This window comes from Monodon monoceros, unplaced genomic scaffold, assembly GCF_005190385.1.
Source record: "Monodon monoceros isolate NGI ecotype Baffin Bay Population unplaced genomic scaffold, NGI_Narwhal_1 Super_Scaffold_22, whole genome shotgun sequence".
In the NCBI taxonomy this organism is placed as follows: domain Eukaryota; kingdom Metazoa; phylum Chordata; class Mammalia; order Artiodactyla; family Monodontidae; genus Monodon; species Monodon monoceros.
The window spans coordinates 85,691,784-85,708,592 of NW_021703779.1; the positions used below are offsets into that span (position 1 = coordinate 85,691,784).

The 16,809-nt window shown below is 44.2% G+C and overlaps 1 protein-coding gene across 4 annotated transcripts; it reads right to left on the reverse strand.

The window, feature by feature from the left end:
- Window positions 1-164: 164 nt before the first annotated feature.
- Window positions 165-10,311, reverse strand: ARMCX2 (armadillo repeat containing X-linked 2). Of its 4 annotated transcripts, XM_029241129.1 has the most exons (5): window positions 9,809-10,311; window positions 9,398-9,499; window positions 3,314-3,377; window positions 2,925-2,994; window positions 165-2,566 (listed from the first exon to the last, which is right to left on the reverse strand). In XM_029241129.1, the coding sequence occupies exon 5, from the start codon at window positions 2,435-2,437 to the stop codon at window positions 578-580; it is 1,860 nt and encodes a 619-aa protein (XP_029096962.1). In that variant the 5' UTR covers window positions 2,438-2,566; window positions 2,925-2,994; window positions 3,314-3,377; window positions 9,398-9,499; window positions 9,809-10,311; the 3' UTR covers window positions 165-577. The 4 variants fall into 4 exon arrangements, with proteins under 4 accessions (XP_029096962.1, XP_029096960.1, XP_029096958.1 ...); XM_029241127.1 differs by having other exon boundaries at window positions 9,398-10,311; XM_029241125.1 differs by lacking the exons at window positions 9,398-9,499; window positions 9,809-10,311 and adding an exon at window positions 4,593-4,671.
- Window positions 10,312-16,809: the final 6,498 nt, after the last annotated feature.

Genomic DNA, 16,809 nt, shown 5'->3' on the forward strand with positions numbered 1-16,809 from the left:
CCACCTTAAGTGTGCCCTTCCTCCTTGAAGCATTCTAGCCACTTCTGCTTCATTTAAACAGATAGCATATATTTGACAATGAGCATATGCTCAGGTACTGTAATCTTTTTCTATTTATGTACCTTATCTCTCCAGCTAGATTTTAAATTCAAGCAAGAGAACAATTTTTTTTGTCAGTTGAAACATACAAGTTTATTAATGATACACAAATGAAGTCTTTGGTGAATAAATTCAAGTCAAAACAGATGATAGAAGTGTAGGCTATTCATGATGGACAGGTTCACTGTCAATTCACATAAAGGAACCAGTAAAAATATTTCCATTCAAGCAGCACAATTAAAGTCACAAATGTGTTTTCAGTACAAGAGGACTATTTATTTGGTATTCATAAAATTATTCAGCTTAAAGCTGGAGACTGTCACAGATAACATCACTCTGGATGATACATTATTCAAAACTGGCAGCTGAAAGGATCCCTTTACTATATAAGCAAGTGGAAAAGCAGTAACTTTCAATTTTCATTGCTTCCAGACTGCAAAACCAGACATTTCTTCAAGTCTCTGAGACACATAGCCAATCAGAATTTGTCCACTAGTTTTATAACTTTCACTTTCACCAAGAGGTCATGGTGATCTGCTAAGGCTCGAATTTTCTTAACGCACACTCCAGATGTAGTGCATAAGTAAAAAAGGGAACCTTTATTGAACTCTCTGTAGTTGAATACTTCTGCTCTGAGATTGTCATAGATGATCTCAAATAGAGTCAGGGCATTAATAAGAATTTCTGATTCCACATAAGAATTGTAGAGGGAACTAAATGATGATGGCACTTGGGTACTGAGCAGTTTTTTTAACATATCTGGATTTTCAGCAAAATTCGAAAGTATTTTCAAAATCTCAACCTTGATTTTTCCACCTCCCTGAGATAACAAACGGAAAAAGTTTGCAATGGAATTGACAAGCAGGTGCTGGTAGTCATTAGTAATAGTCATGTTTGTTAAAAATTTTAGTCCAACTACCTGTACTGCTGAGTTCAGGTTAGAGGCCATGATGTCATCCATCACTTTATTCATGTATACCTGAAGCCGGCCCTGATTTTCATAATTCTCACTCAGGTTGTTCATGGCCATTAAGGCTTTTTCCTTAATGTGGGGATCAGTTTTGTTGATCATGTTTGCAATAATCGGGAGGCCTCCCAATTTGCGAATTGTGTCTTGGTTGCATGAATAATTGGCATTGTTGCTCAGAGTGAGCAAAGCTACCTGTTGGATGAAAGGATCATCCGATTTCTGAAGCAAAGCAAGGACTTTCCTGAGATCTCGAACACCCAGAATCTCATCAATTTCATAAGGAAAGGGGCGCTTCTGCATGGGAACGGGTCTCTTCCCTCTCCCTCTCTGCTGGGTCTCAGGCTCAGAGTCTGACTCCGATTCTGTGTCCGTCCACCCAGACTCCCCTTCTTCAGAATCAGGAACCTCTGCCAGGAAAGCCTGTCCTCCATTAGCGGAGGCTGCGGCAGCTGCCGCAGCCCCATCTCCAGGGCGGAAGCCCAGCCCCAATTCGTCTACTTCAACCTTATTTTTCTTGCCTTTGCCCTTGCCTCCAGTCCGGGACTTGGTTCCACCCTTAGCTCCACCTTTGGGTACAGCTCCAGTAGCTGACCCAGCCTTAGGTATAGCCCCAGTGTGAGCCCCAGGGGTTGTTTTCTTGGCGGCTGCTGCTGTTCTAGAGGACCCTGAAGTCCCAGGAGCCTCTGCAGACCCAGTAGGGGCTGCTGCCCCAGAAGGCACTGCAGCCCCAGAAGGTGCTGCTGCCCCAGAAGATGCTGTTGCCCCAGAAAGTGCTGCTACCACAGTAGGCGTTGCTGGTATGGAAGCCTCCACTGCCTCGGTAGGTGGTGCTGCCTCAGTAGGAGCTGGTGCCCCAGGAGCCTCTGCTGTGCCAGGGGCTTCTGCTAATTTAGGAGCCCCTGTCATTGTGGAGGTCTCTGCAGCCACGGGAGCCTCTGCCTCCCAGGGAGCTGGTGCCACTGTAGAAGCCACTGTGGCTTCTGATTCAGCTTTAGGCCCAACCCCGGCCCCTTCTGCCTCCTGGGCCTGACTTCCTGCCCCACTCTGAGCCTTGGCACTAGATGCAGCTGGGGCCACTGCTTCAGCTCCAGTCATGTCCAGAGCAGAGGTTTCATCCTGGACCCTGACCTCTGCCCCAGTGTGGACTGGGGTTGGAGGACCAAATCCTGGCCCAAGGTCAATTGTGAATCCAGCCCTTAGTCCAGCTCTAGCCCGGGCTCCAGTCCCGGCCACAGCCCTGGTCTTGGGCTTGGCCAGTCTCTTCTTCATCTGGTTTCTTCCCCTGGCATATTTGTAGACGCAGTACCAGGCACTGGCCCCAATCACTATCCCAGCGGCTACACAGCCAGCATCCCGAACACGGCTCATGATGCAGCTGGAATGATTCCCTGATCCAGGGTGTGGAGCTGGTGTGCCCAAGTGGGGTGCGTGCACGACAAGGTAAGGTGCTTCAGTTCAGGCTCGAAAGTTCTGCTGAGGTTGCAAACTAAGCAGGACCTGGGGTAAAGGATAAAAATGAGGCTTAGGGCTCTGGCTCACTTCATGCTTAACCAGGCCTACTTAAAGGAGAGTTTGGGAACATAATGCTTGGTGGGTGGACTAGTACCCAGACACAAGTGTCCAGGCCTCTGTGTGCTGATTCAGGACCCTGGTTGTCTGATGTTTCCTACATCTTTATCCCTAGCCCTCACTGCCCAATGTAAACACATCTAATTTCCCAGCACCTAAATGGGGGATGAGAGGCCATACAGACTTCAGGAAAGCTGGTGGAGAACCAGAAAGAACCCCAGATTCTTCTCTGATTCCCTCACCCCCAGCCCAAAGGTCCCCAAATGATTCTCATACACGTACCAACCTGGGAGCAGAAGCAATTTGCTCTTTTCCACCAGGCTTGTAGTTGTGCAGGGCCCAAAAGGCAGACAGACCTGTGGAGAGATCCCAGACAGGGGGTTTCGGGGGCCTTTGGTAGATGGATTCTCTTCTTTTCTTGATTTGAACCCTTGTGGGCAAGTTTCCCCCTCTCAGGGCTCCTCACTCCCTCCATATCCCTTCCTCCTCAAACCCTTATTTAAGAAGGCAAATGCCACACCCCTTTCGCTGCACCAAAAAGGACAGGCCCAGGGCAAGGGTTTCTTATAAGGAGGAAGAAGATGGGGGAAGAGGAGCCCCCGGCTCCAATTTCTGCTCTGGTTTCTGCCACACCATACCAGAGGTTCCAAGGCAGTTCCCAGCCCCCACACTGACCTCCAATGATTCAGGGCTGTTTCTCCTTTCTTCAGTTCAGTTAGAGCTCCATCCTAAGGACAGACTGAAGGGCAGAAATACAGATAGCAAGACGTTGGAGACCGAGAGCCCGACGGATGGAACGGACTGAAGACCAAAGTCCCCAATTGCCTTTCAGCATTCACATACCAGAATGACAAATGTTTCCACCTCTCAATTCCTTCAACTCTTCTCACCCCTCCCTTCGCACCCCAACCCCCGCCCCTGCGCAGACTCCCCAGGCAGTCAACCTCTCCTTCCCTTTGCCCCGCCCCCCCGTCCGCCATTTCTCCCGGACAGACGGCCACACCCCTTCTCCTGCACCGAAGCGGGAGGGGGCGGAGCGAGGGTGCACAGAAGGCTGGACGGGACGCGGGACTGGGGATTATGGCCAGACAATCTAGCGTCTCCTTCCTATGACCACCAGTCCTGCAGTCCCCAGCCCCCACGCCTAGCATCAGCGCACAACGGGTCCCCAGTGTCTGCCCTTTCGGTTTGAGGGTCATGATTTTCCACTGTTTCTCCGCTCTGGATTCCACCTCCCACACCCCATCGCAATCTCCTGTTAACCGCCATTTCTCCCGCCAGGGTACCCGAACTCCTTTTTCAGGACTGAGGAAACGGGGGTGAAGGGTTGTATGCGCCGGAGGTGTCTGGAAAGCAGCCTAGGACTTAGCACGGCGGTTTAATACCAGATTCTCTCAGGGCCTCCCCTCTTGTAAAGCCCAGAGCCAGACCGCCACCTCCCCTACAAAGGCTGTCACACCCATTTCCCAGCACCCCCAAAAGGCGTGGGGTCGGCCGGGGAAGAGGGGAGGGTGCGGGGGCGGTGGTCGGGAGAGGTATCTGCAAAGTGAGAGTGGGAGTGAATAAGCCGGATTGTTTACTAATTGCGTGCCCCTCCGATCACCCTTTCCCCAACCTCCCCACTGGCCTTATATGCGCTGCCACGTTTATTTCTCTTCCCTCCTCCTTTCAAAACAGGACGGGATGTGGGGTGCGGGGCCTGAGTGTCAAAAACAAAACCAAAAAAACACTGGCTGGGAGGGGAAGTAAGCGGATTCTCCACAAGTATATCAGCGTCTTTACGTTCCCCCCTCCCCCTCTTCCCGCCGCCCACCAAAATGAGCTGCGACTGAGCGCGGGGGTCTGGAGAGCCGGCCAGGGGCGGGCGAGGCGGAGACACCCGCGGCCTCAGACTCCCTCATCTCTGGGCTACCCCTATTCGGGGGTGCCAGGCCATGCCCACTCTCACACCCACCTGCCCGATCTGGGGGAATTTTCTCCTCCTCCTCCTCGCCTGGGTTAAACGCACGGCAGTGCGCAGCGCAATAGAGTTGGTACCCAGAGGAGGACGGAGGACGGCGGTCAGGGCTTTAAGTACCTTTGCCAACGTCAGCTCCTGGTCACGTGAGGGCTGCATCGCCAGTAAGCTTGGGTCCCCAACTTCCACTCCCACCAAGAGCAGGAGCCCCCTCCTTTACCCCCACTAGCACCTCACCCCACCACATCAGGTCCTGTCACTCATTTTTTTGTCTTTGTAGTCCCAGAGGCCACAAGTAGCCCCTTCTCCTTGTGTTAGAATTTGCCTTTCTCTGGTTACTGGGGAGGGGATGCATCTTCTTGGAGGGCTATTGACAATTTTTGCTTTTCTTGTTGGGGAATCGTCTCATCCTTTCTTGGGCAACTGGATACTCTCCCCTCACTCCACCTCCAATCCTCCATCCACTAGTGCCCACCATTTACCTTGCAGTTGGGCCCCTGCTCCAGTATAGGTAAGGGGTAGGAATGGTAGTGGGGTCTTTACTTCTGTAATACGTCTCTGTTTTGTTTTTAAAGCTATCACCACTCTTTATTATTATAGTAAGAAAATACAACAAAACAAGAGTTCAGTGTGGGAAGCAGCAACAAAAGAAAAAGAGTAGGCATGTTTTAGAAAAAAGATTTCCCACTAATATTGGAAGACACCATTAATTTTAGTTAATTTTTACCACATAGAAGATTCTATTGTCCACATAGGAAATAGTTTTCAAAACATGCTAAGGTATTTGAATATCTAAAAATGGAATTTTTCTCAACAAGATAAGCATGTTTCCATACGATCTGTAAATTGATCCATGGAGAGATGTTCAGTTGTCTGATCTTATTTATTTTGGACAAATAATATCCTACTTTTTCTCCTTCTGGGACAGCTTTTAAGTTGGGTAAATAAATGATGCTGTCTTGTTCTCTTAGAGAAACACATTTATTTAATGTTCCCAAACCATTGCTGACTGCTGTGTGAACCTCTTGTAATTTGATGGCTGTAACCATGACAGTTTTGAACACCTGTCCATGGATTAGGTTCCAGTTTTGTGATTCAGCTCTGGGCAAAAGGAAGAACTATTAGATGAAGGAAATGATGGATATGAGGGATGCAGAGATGGTCAAATCCTTCCAGTCCTGTCAAGAGGGGAGGGAGGAAGGTGCTTGCCCTCCCACCTCTCCTATATTCCAGAACCTCTCATCCCCTGCATTCTGGCACCTGACTCTGTTGTTCATCCTAAAAGTATACATGGACAGTGACCAGGGTGGTAAATGCCATCTTTACTCAGGTGACCAATTTGAGTAAATGCCTTTGGCTTCTTCCCTCACTCCCTCCCTCAAAGTCCCACAGTGGTAACTTAGGGATGCAGAGAAGGGATTGCTGTTCCCACCTACCCCTGCAGCTGCAGGTTTCCACAAAGATTGCTGGGGGAAGCACCCAGGCCTGCCTGCCCTGCTCTGCCCTTATTCATGGTGTGGCCAAGTTAACCTTGTTCCTGATGCTGTCTGCTGCTACCACCTGGCCTGCAGCCTGTTGACCTCTCCTCTGGCCTCCTCACCTCAGGGCACCCAGGGAGAACCCAGCCTTGCTGCAGGGTCACTGCCCGAGGCCCACACCCACTTTGATACTTCCTTAGCCAAATGTATACCTGGGCCCCAGGGTCTCTCCCCACTGACGATACTGATTAACCTAGAGTAGGCATTCTCAACTGGCTACCTCTCTGTTCTACATGAAATTGTATGCAAGGTTTTGTTTTTGAGTGTATGTGTGATTAAGTGCATTTTTTGGGGGAAAGGGGAATAAAGGTCATTGACCTCATCAGTTTCTCAAGGGGTCTAGGATCCCTGCCCTAGATATTAAGAACCAACACAATGGCCTAGAGAGTGTGTGTTATATAAAATAGTCCATTTCTGGTAATGAAAGTAATATATATATTAGTGGTTAAAAATATTCAAAACAATAAGGAAATGTATAAAGCATGCAGGGAAAGAGCTCCATGATATCTTTTCCATTGCTAGTCACTGCTAAAGATTTCCAACTTTCTTTTTATGCACATATTAGTAAGTGCATTTGTGGTTATTAATCAAGTTCTGAATTGAACAATAATAAACAAATAATAAGCATTTAGAATTTGTATTGTAATTGCAGTAAATCTGCAGATTAATTTGAGGAACATTAACATCTTAAAATTGAGACTTCCCCTCCAGGAATATGATATATTTCCATTTTGCTCAGATCTATTTTTATGTTTGTTAATCAAATTTTGTAAGTTTCTTCAACTAAATAATTCCTATTACTTGTTAGGTTTTTCCTAGGTATTAGTAGTTTATGTTGCTGAAATGCTATTCCTTTCTCCAATTGTAATTTCTTATAGGTGATTTTCTGCTTAAGGAAAGTGTTCTACTATTATATATTTATTTTGTATCCGCCAATTTCTGTGATCTGTCTGATTAATTTCAATTGTTTTCAAGTGATACTTTTGGTTTTTCCAGGTATGTATATATAACCATCTTCAAATGATGATTTTTTACATTTCTTCCTTTCCAATATTTATAACTTTTTTCCTTTTTTTTTCTGCATGTGTTATATTGACCAGAACTATGTTGAACAATGGTGGTGCTTGAGAACCTCTTGTTCTTGTTCTTGAAGAAAATGGGAATACCTCTTATGAAGTTTCATCATTTAGTGTAACTTTTGCTGTTTCTGATATATTTTATCTGTTTTTCAAGGTTATTTTTATTTATGTTTACCAGTACTGCACAAAAAGTAGTAGAAGGAAATAATATCAGTGAGTAGAGGTAAGTCACAAGTTCTGTGGTCTTGGTAGCCCACAAAGAGTGAGGAATCTGCTAGGTCAAAAGAGCCTCTTATATAGTCTTCATCAGACTAAGGCTATTTTCTTTTATACTTAATTTAATTTAACCAATAATAATTCATTAAATTATAAATATATAATTCCTTACTGCACAGGCAAAGTTTCCACTATTCCTATTTTACTAATAGTTTGTTTTTTTTTTAATTTAGGACTGGCTGACTCAGTTTATCAAGTGCTTTAATTGTAAGATTTATTTTCTCCTTCAGTTTGCTGTTGCAATGAATGATGTAGATAAACCAGTCTTCCTTTCACTCTAGTCTCCTTAACTCCTCAAACTCCCCACCCACTTAACTCCTCAAACTCCCCTTAACTCCTCAAACTCCCCACCCACTTCCCCTAGTTTAGAGTAAATGCAAATGTCCTCACTACAACTGACTAGGCCCTACTCTCTTCAATCTTATTACCTTTCTGCCTCATCTTCTACTGCTCTGTCTCTAGCTCAGCGATCCTGACTTCCTTGATGTTCCTGGAACATACTGGGCTTGTTACCTTCACAGAGCCTTTGCATTTGCTTGTCCTCCTGCCTGGGATATTCTTCCCCCAGATATCACCACACTTAGATCCTTCACTAACTTCAGATCTTTACTGAAAGGTCACCTTTCTAGTGATGCCTTCTCTGGCCACCCTATCTGAAAGTTTAACCCATCTCGACTTTTCATATCTCCTTGCTTTAAAATATTTTAGTATGTATCACTAACAGTATATATATATATATATATATATATATATATATATATATAGTTTATTTACTTGTTTATTGTTTATCTCTCTCACTACAATGTAAGGGCCACATGATTTAGAGATTTAGGTCTGTTTTATTCACCCTTGTAACCACAGCATGGAGAACAATGCATGGTATGTAGTAGGTGCTCGGTAAATATGTTGAACAAATGAATAAATAAAGAAATGGCTTTCCAACATTGCACTTACAACGACTCTCTTGCAGTCCAGAAATAAAGCCAGTTGGTTTTGCTGCATTAGCAGATTTTTTAACTCTCAAATAAATGATTAGCTAAGTCAGGGCCTTGTCACGTGACAAGATGTGGAAGACATTAATTAAGATTGCTTTGAGTGGCATGTATAAAACTCATTATGCAGTGAGAATGATTGTTTATGAAACATGCCTTTTAAAAAAATAATCTTTTTTTTTAAATGAAAATAGTTCTATCATTATTTTGCCATAATAAAATTTGGGCAAAAAAAAGAAACAGAATAGTGCTAACAAGAAAATCACAGGGCTTCCCTGGTGGCACAGTGGTTGAGAATCTGCCTGCCAATGCAGGGGACACGGGTTCGAGCCCTGGTCTGGGAAGATCCCACGTGCCACGGAGCAACTGGGCCCGTGAGCCGCAATTACTGAGCCTGCGTGTCTGGAGCCTGTGCTCCACAACAACAGAGGCCGCGATAGTGAGAGGCCCGCGCGCCGCGATGAAGAGTGGCCCCCGCTTGCCACAACTAGAGAAAGCCCACGCACAGAAACGAAGACCCAACACAACCATAAATAAATAAATAAATAAATAAATAAAAGAAAATAACAAATCCATTCCTACTCTCTGCTTCTTTTCCTGACACCCCTTCCACCATCCCCATTTACAGGTATTTTCAGGACTGCAGAGGTGAACATTAAGGATTACAAAGAAAAAAGGTGGAGGGAGCACGGAAAAGGACGGGGCCATTCCCCAGAGAAGCAGCAGAATTGGCCAGTAGCCCAGGAGAAAATACTGCCCCTTCCAATAATCAAAGACAACACGTTTGTTGGATGTGCAAAGACTAGAAAGAGCAACAGTGTCCTGTGTGGTAATGGTGGTGGGGGGGGGTTGGGAGGGGGTGGGTCACCCTCTGCTTTGCCAATAATAGGAGGGGAAATTTGGGACCCCGAACTCACCAGTGACGTAACTTCATGTGACTAGGAGCCTGTGTGCTGGTCTGTCCAGATAGCGGTTCTTGCTCAGGTAACCAGCTCCCAATTTCTTTTGAGGTGGCGTGGCTGTGGGCAAGGAAGGAAGAGGACAAGAGGAAACCCGTCCTGATTCCTGCCGGTCACGGTGAGGGTGGGTATTGATTGGAGACTCTTGGAGTGAGGGTGGAGGGTAGCAGCACGACTTTCGAGTTTGGAGGCGCTTCTCTATTTCCCCGCGGAGACACCCGAACCCAGCCCCTTTTTCGTGTTGTGCCTTGTAAAAGGCAGCTGAAATGGTTGGCGTGGGTGACTCGAGCGGGCGGAAGGGAGGGGAGGAGGCGGTTATCGGGGAGTGGAGCGATGGGGGACTGTGAGGTGAGAGACAGGCCTGACCACCTGGACGGAGAAGGAAAGGTCCGGGTTTGAACCCACGTTCGGATGTTGGTGCGTTCACCGCATTCACCAGAGCAGAGTCCTCATTGTCTCCTGTTTGTTCCTGTCTGGTTCTGGCTTTGGTCTGTCCCTGTCTGCTGGTCCATCTATCAGTGGGTTGATGATGCAAAAGAAAAAGAAGCTCAACGCCTCATTTCCTTCTTCCTTCCTCCGCCCCGAGCACCCCCGCCCCCTTGACTGCAGTTTCAGACTCCTGCGTCCCAGCGGCTCTCACTAGCCTGAGAGAGAGTCCCCTGAGATCCTCGCTCCAGCTGCAGCATGGGCCGCGCTCAGAATTTGGGCTTGATGGCAACAGGCCTGGTGGTCGGGGCTGGCTCCTGGTACTACATATACCGACTGACGTTGGGAGAGCAGAATAAGAAGAGGCCAGCTGATGCAAAAGACATTAATCCTGCCTACAAAAAGTTTAGAAAATACAGAAAACTGTAAGGAAGAAAATAAAAATAAGCCACCAACTACTATTCCTTGTCTTTCTATCTTTGTAAGAATGTGGATGTGTTTAACATTACTGCAATTACACTGTTTATGATATCCTGGAATTATTTTTTTCAGGTTACATTGCAGGGTATGCCTTTTATTAGTTAATGAAAATGCTTCATAAAGTCTTTTAACAGATTGTTTCATAATAACAGCATAATCATAATCTTCTCCTTTTGTTGGCCTTTCAGATGGGAAAGAAATATTAGATATCTTGATTTTCTGAAAAAATAACCGTATATAGAGAAAATCTACATAGACTTACAAGAGGATGTCTTTCCACACTAGTTATAGCTGTGATAGCCATCATCCCAGATTCCAGAATGACCAGTTAGGCAGCTTCTGCTTGGCATAGAGAGCATAGGAATTTGGTGAGCCTGGGAGCCCTGGGTAGGATCCAGACTTCCAGGGGCATCATATGGCCAGCAGCTTTGAGTTCCTTCTCTTTTCTTTGGGCTGTCAGGGAGCAGGCCAGTGGTCTCATCTATTCAAGGGACTCAGAGACCTCTCCCTTTTTCCATTGAGTGAGGGAAGGGATTTCTTTTAAGTGTTAGGGAAATCCTTCACTCCCTGAACTTCATTTTTCACAATGGATTTGGGGTATGGAGGAAATAAAATCTGGGAAGTCCTGCCACAAACTTTCTCTGAGGCAAGGAAGTACAGAACTGGCTGGGCTGAGAAAGGGAAAGCAGAGAACACAGACAGCCATAGAGATGAAACATAAATTAATAGCCTTGTGTCTTAAGTGGAGTTCCCTAGAAGCAGAGCCTGCCGTGGGGATTCTTCTGAAAGTAGTTTATTGAGGGAGTGTTCTCAGATGAAACGTGTATGGAGATGAGGAGAGCAGGATAGGACAGGGGAAGAACCTAGGCATAGCTGTAGTTCAGATGAAGTGTAACTTCAGCTTGAGCCCAGGGCAGATCTGGGATGTGAAGGACGCCACAGAACTGATCCATTGTGAGACAAAGGAGCCAGGCTTTTGTATCCACTGACCGAAAGCCTTGGTGTATGGGTGAGTTGGAGTGAGAGAAAAGGGGTTTTAGCTCCAAGGTATCCTCTGGCAAGGGTGTGACTGTGAATCTTTAGCAACCAATGTTCATAGCAGCTTAGGGGGATGGATGTACTAGCCCAGTAAGTGGAATCTGGACAGGGCATCAATAGTGTCTACTAATTCTACTATAACCAGCCAATCTGCATTATTTTTTTATAAACCTATCATTGTTATTGTATAATATTATTTTTTTCCTTAATTTTTAAAAAAAGTTTTGAATTTTATTTTATTTATTTTTTTAATAAAGCAGGTTCTTATTAGTCATCAATTTTATACACATCAGTGTATACATGTCAATCTCAATCCCCCAATTCAACCATTCTGCATTCTTGTGATGAAAATGTGCTTCCTATTCATGTGATCTTCCCATCAGGAAGCCTTAACTTCAGCATTACTAGCTGTGGAGTTATTTCATGGGTGCGGTCTATCAGGAAATGCCCAGCTTCTTCATAAACAAAACAAAAAGAGGAGAGTGCTCGTACTTCTCTAATCTTCTAGTGGTTGTCTCAGAAACACTCTCCCTCAGAGGCTAATTTTCTCTCTACAACCTGAGTAAGAATCAAATCTCCTCCTTCAATGTACAGATTTTGGAGGGGCGCTGTGTAGCACGTAGTTTAGCACCTTGCAAAAATGTGTTCTGCCTATGAGATTGTAGGCTAGTACAAGGGTTGAGGGATGTTTAGATATAGGATGTATGGCTCTGGCCCATTTAGAACAGGCTTTGGCAGGTGTTAAATTGACTGCCATACAACTCTCTTCCAAATTCTTGAAACCAGCCGAGAAGTTACTAGAGGAAGGGCAGTGCTATTCACCTAGACCAGATGACCCAAGCAGAGGTGGGAGGGTGTCAAGGCAAAGGGACCTTGTTAGCCTGACAAATGGGTTGCCCATTAATTTAACATCTATGTGATGGCCCTGGGTTCCTGGGAATAGAAGGTACCTTGGAGGAATTTAAACTTTGGGCCCTCATCTTGCTAATATGAAAAAAAAAAGCAGCCTCATTTATTTTTGTGGTTCCCTTACTCCTCGGGTGTTGTCAAAATTTGGGACCAGAGTGTCAGAAAGGTAGGCCTATTCACATAGTCTGCTGAGACACACATTGTCCCAGATTGCAAATCCATTTGAGGTTTCAAGGCTCTGGTGCTTCTGCTCTATACTAGAGGACTAGAAATCTTTGTCAAAGCTGGAGCTGCTGAGCATCTCGTCATGGCTGTCCTATCTGAGACTTGCCACATCACTGAGACACTCTTGGGGCAGGGCACAGGTGTCTCCTTGTTTAGGAGTCCCTCATTTCTTCATTTTCACTAACCCTTTCCCAGAACAGAGGAATTTTTTTGTGTGTGTGTGACTAGGGAGAAATTCCTGTCTCTTTAAACCATAAGTTATCTTGCTCAACTTGACAGATGAGGTCAAGAGGAGGTAAGTAAATTAAGCAAGACCCTACAGATACTGATGGGTCATTGGATAAGTTCTTTCTCATTTTAAAAACATATATCTCGTTAAAATAATTAAATACTGAGAAATTGCACTATAATTCAATTTATTTCCCTCTCCTATCCCTAACCAGTTTCACTTATAATTAAAAGTCATAGCTTTTAATGTTGTGAGATAATAAAATACTACAGCACACTGTAGGATATTATGTAAGAGTCTGTTTACAATGCCTACATGACAAGGATTCCCAAGTCCCAGCTAATGGCCTATTTTTATTCAGTGTGCGCATTTGTCTCACAACCATGTTTTCGTAATTCAAATCGGATATAAGGTCTTTGATTAATTAGGAAACCTAACTTACATTATGTAAAGAGTGGTTGGTATTAACGCCATCAAAATCAGGAGCCACTATCATCTGTATTTTTTTTAAAGAACATACCAACTTGGTTGAGATGCCTTTAAATTTTGTTTATCCTAACAGTGGGTGATAAAAGTGATAAAAATTGATAAGAATGTGTAAGAAGGTTTGTGTTAATGATAGAGATTTTGGTGATAAGGAAAAGAAAAGCCATTACTCCTGAACAAATTCTCCATGTAATCAAAACCTGAATTTGTCATTGGAAGTCTATGTTTTATAGCTATACACGTGTACCTTTAATAAAACCTTTATTATTGAAATTCCTGCAGCAAATATAAATTTGCTATTGCAAGTATCAAGTTTTCTAGACTTAATTCCATTTTCCCCACTGAAACAAATGTTTTTTAGAGGAGAATTTTGAAACTGTTGGTTCCTTTGAAATGCAAATGCTGCTTCATAGGAGAGCAGGGTGTACTTGTGAGTCTTGTGAACAATTTGGTAACCATGACAATCCTGACTACTAAGTGGAGAAGAGCCTTTCTGTTATCTCCATCTAGGGCCCCCCAGGGATCAGAAATCCAGAGAAACATGTTTCACCTATTTTAGTTTTATTTTGAAGAGTGAGTGTAGAACTGGTTTACTGGTTGACCATCCAATCAAAATCTCATTAAGAAAGATGCTGGGACTCCAACCCAATCTGCTGGAATATGAGAACTTCCCATATCATATGTTGTAGTAGATGAGAAGGTATTTTGAGAAAGGGAAACCTTACCTTTGGCTTTCAGAATCAACACCCAGAACTGCTCATCAGGCTCTAACTAGCCCTTGGCTTTCTCTTCATCTAGAAAGTACAAAGTTTATTATAGATCATGAATACAATATGCTTGTCGGGCACTCTTTCTTCCTCCTGATGCCTGGCATAAAAGCCTTAGGATGGCAGGCTCCAGATTGTCCTGGAGCAAGAATAATAAAAATATAAATAGTAATAATAATAATAATAATAAAGTTAAATGTAATGAAAGCTTTCTATGTGTTATCTATTTCAATTTTTATAAAATCTCATTGTGGATAGGTATTAATTTACAGATGAGGAAATAAAGACTCAGAGAAGTTAATCAACTTTGATAATGTACACAAAGCTAGAAATTAGTGGAGTTAGAGTCTGAACTGTCTCCAAAACCCATGCCCTTCACTACTAGTTTATGCTGCATCTTAATGTACATGTCCAGGAAGTCTCTGCCAGCAGGCTCTGACAGAGAGAACTGCACCAACAGCCTGGAAGAGGAGGGGGAAAAAGAAAAAAGAAACTGCCTTCCTCAAAAGAGGAGGAACACCAAGAGCCCTCAAATACAGCCCAAAGAATTCAAAGAGAGGAAAAGGATGACACACCCTTCCGCAGGCCACCCCACCTCCAGATACACAGATACACAGTAAATAGGAAAACAAAGTAGTGAGGAAAGAAATGATACTGACTTTGGGATATTACAAAAGTCCTTCTTTTCCACACTATGTGATGTCCATTTGGCTTGTGCTGTCTGAGCCTCCAGTTTTCTCCTGGCTCCCATTTCCCTTCTCCTTCCTCTAGCCAGCTGATCGACTCACAGGGTCTGAGGCTGATACCTACATCTTCGTCTCCGGGACAGATGTCACAGCCCAACTCCAGACCCATATCATCAACTGGTCACTGAAGAGCTCCATTTAGACAACTCACCAACTCCTAAAACTCAACTTTTCTCAACCTGAGCTCCTCCACTTCCTCCTCAAACTGTTCCTCCTCCCTGCCCTGCCCTTCTCCCTCCCCCTCCTCCTCCTCTGAAAGGTCTCACTCTCAGTGAAGGGCACCAACAACACACTCTGATGCTCAAACCAGACCCCCTCCTCTGCCTCACCCCCACACCCCATCTATCTACTTCTGAAATATTTCCCATCATCCCCCTCTTCCCAGTCACCACTTCTGCCAACCTTGCCTGGCCATCTCTCTACTGGATGACTACAGCAGCTCCTAACTGGTCTACCCGCCTCTGCTATGGGGTGGGGTGGGGAGAGCTCCAACATACTCTGCAGCCAGAGATCTCCCTCCAATCTGTGTTCCTCCATGTCTCTCAAACACCTCAATGGCTGGCTTCCCACTGCACTGGGGATAAGTTCCAAACAGCTAAGCTTTCCACAGCCCTGCCCCTGTCTACTCTTCCTTCTTCACTGCTTTGGCCATACTGAACCTTTTCATGTTCTCTGAATGCACCATGCTGTCTCTCATCTCCTAGCTTTGGCACATGTTGTCCCTTTTGCCTGGAACACGCTCTTTCTTCACTTTCATCTGGCTGGTCCTCACTTAACCTTGACTGGCATGTTGGGTGTGTGCATGTTCTGCTGTTGTACCTGGGCAGGCAGTCCTTTGATTGTGTCTTACAGTCTGCTCTTCAAATCCACTATGGCTGGGTTTACTTGTTTAGCTTTCAGATGGAAACCTCATTTCTAAGCTCTTCAATGTGTGTATGTATGTGTGTGTGTCTATATTTCCCTCCTTAAAAAAAAAAAAAACCTTGGTTACAGGATGATTTAATAATTTATTGCTAGAGACTGAGTTTAGCCCTTTGTCTCTAGTCATGCATTCCTTTAATCCTCTAGCATACTTTCTCATTATTCATCTTTATTGATGCCCAATAATATCTGTGGTTTTATATTTTTATCAGAATTGCATAATAGTTATGAATTTGGACTCTCCAGTCAGACTGCCTAGGTACAAATCTCTTTTTTTATTGCTATATGTATCACTTTAAACAAGTCATTTAACTTCTTTGTGTTTTTTCCTTATGTGAAAAATTAGGATAACAAACATCCTTTCTCACAGGGTATAATTGAGTGTAGAATATTTAGAGCAGAGCCTGGTACATAGTAAGTGCTCAGTAAATTTAACTAAAATTGTCATCCTCAATGCTGCTTTCTCTTGCATAGGCCTTTCCTTCTCAGAGAACAGAACAGTTGCTCCCTCTGCATTTTAGAGTCTGTAGCCATTAGGTCTACTCCAATTGTATTTTTTCAAACATACCTTACTCTCTCAGCTTCTCTCCCATTTATAAATTGAGAGTTAAATATATCCAAAGATTATTACAGCTTCAAAGACCAAAAAGGAATTAAAAAGAACTGGTCAGTGCTTAATGGAGAAAACACTAATATGGGAATTAATTGTTCCTATGATTTGGGACATTATGAATCTAATGTCTGTCTGGGGCGAGAGCAATAGAAATTCACCCTTCAAATAAAATTGGATATGTAATATGCTTTTGGTTTATTTTATTGAAGTATAATATTAATAATCACAGTGAGGTCTGTTAATAAGGTCTAAGTACTCAAGCAAAATCTCTCCCTCCTACCATGTCCCAATTAGCTGACATTTTAAGTTAGGATGCTTTTGAATGACCAGCCAGCTGCAAAATAGGTTTCCTTTGTTCCTTTCATTCCCTGCTAATTGAGTTAGAATAATCACATCATTATAAAGCTTCTCTGGGCAGCCAGCTCACAGGAGGGGGTGAATGAAGGTGGGCCACAGGATGAGGTGTTGGAAGCACAGACTACTACTACTACTATTTAAACTACTTCCCTTATCCTGTGCTTCAGTGTATC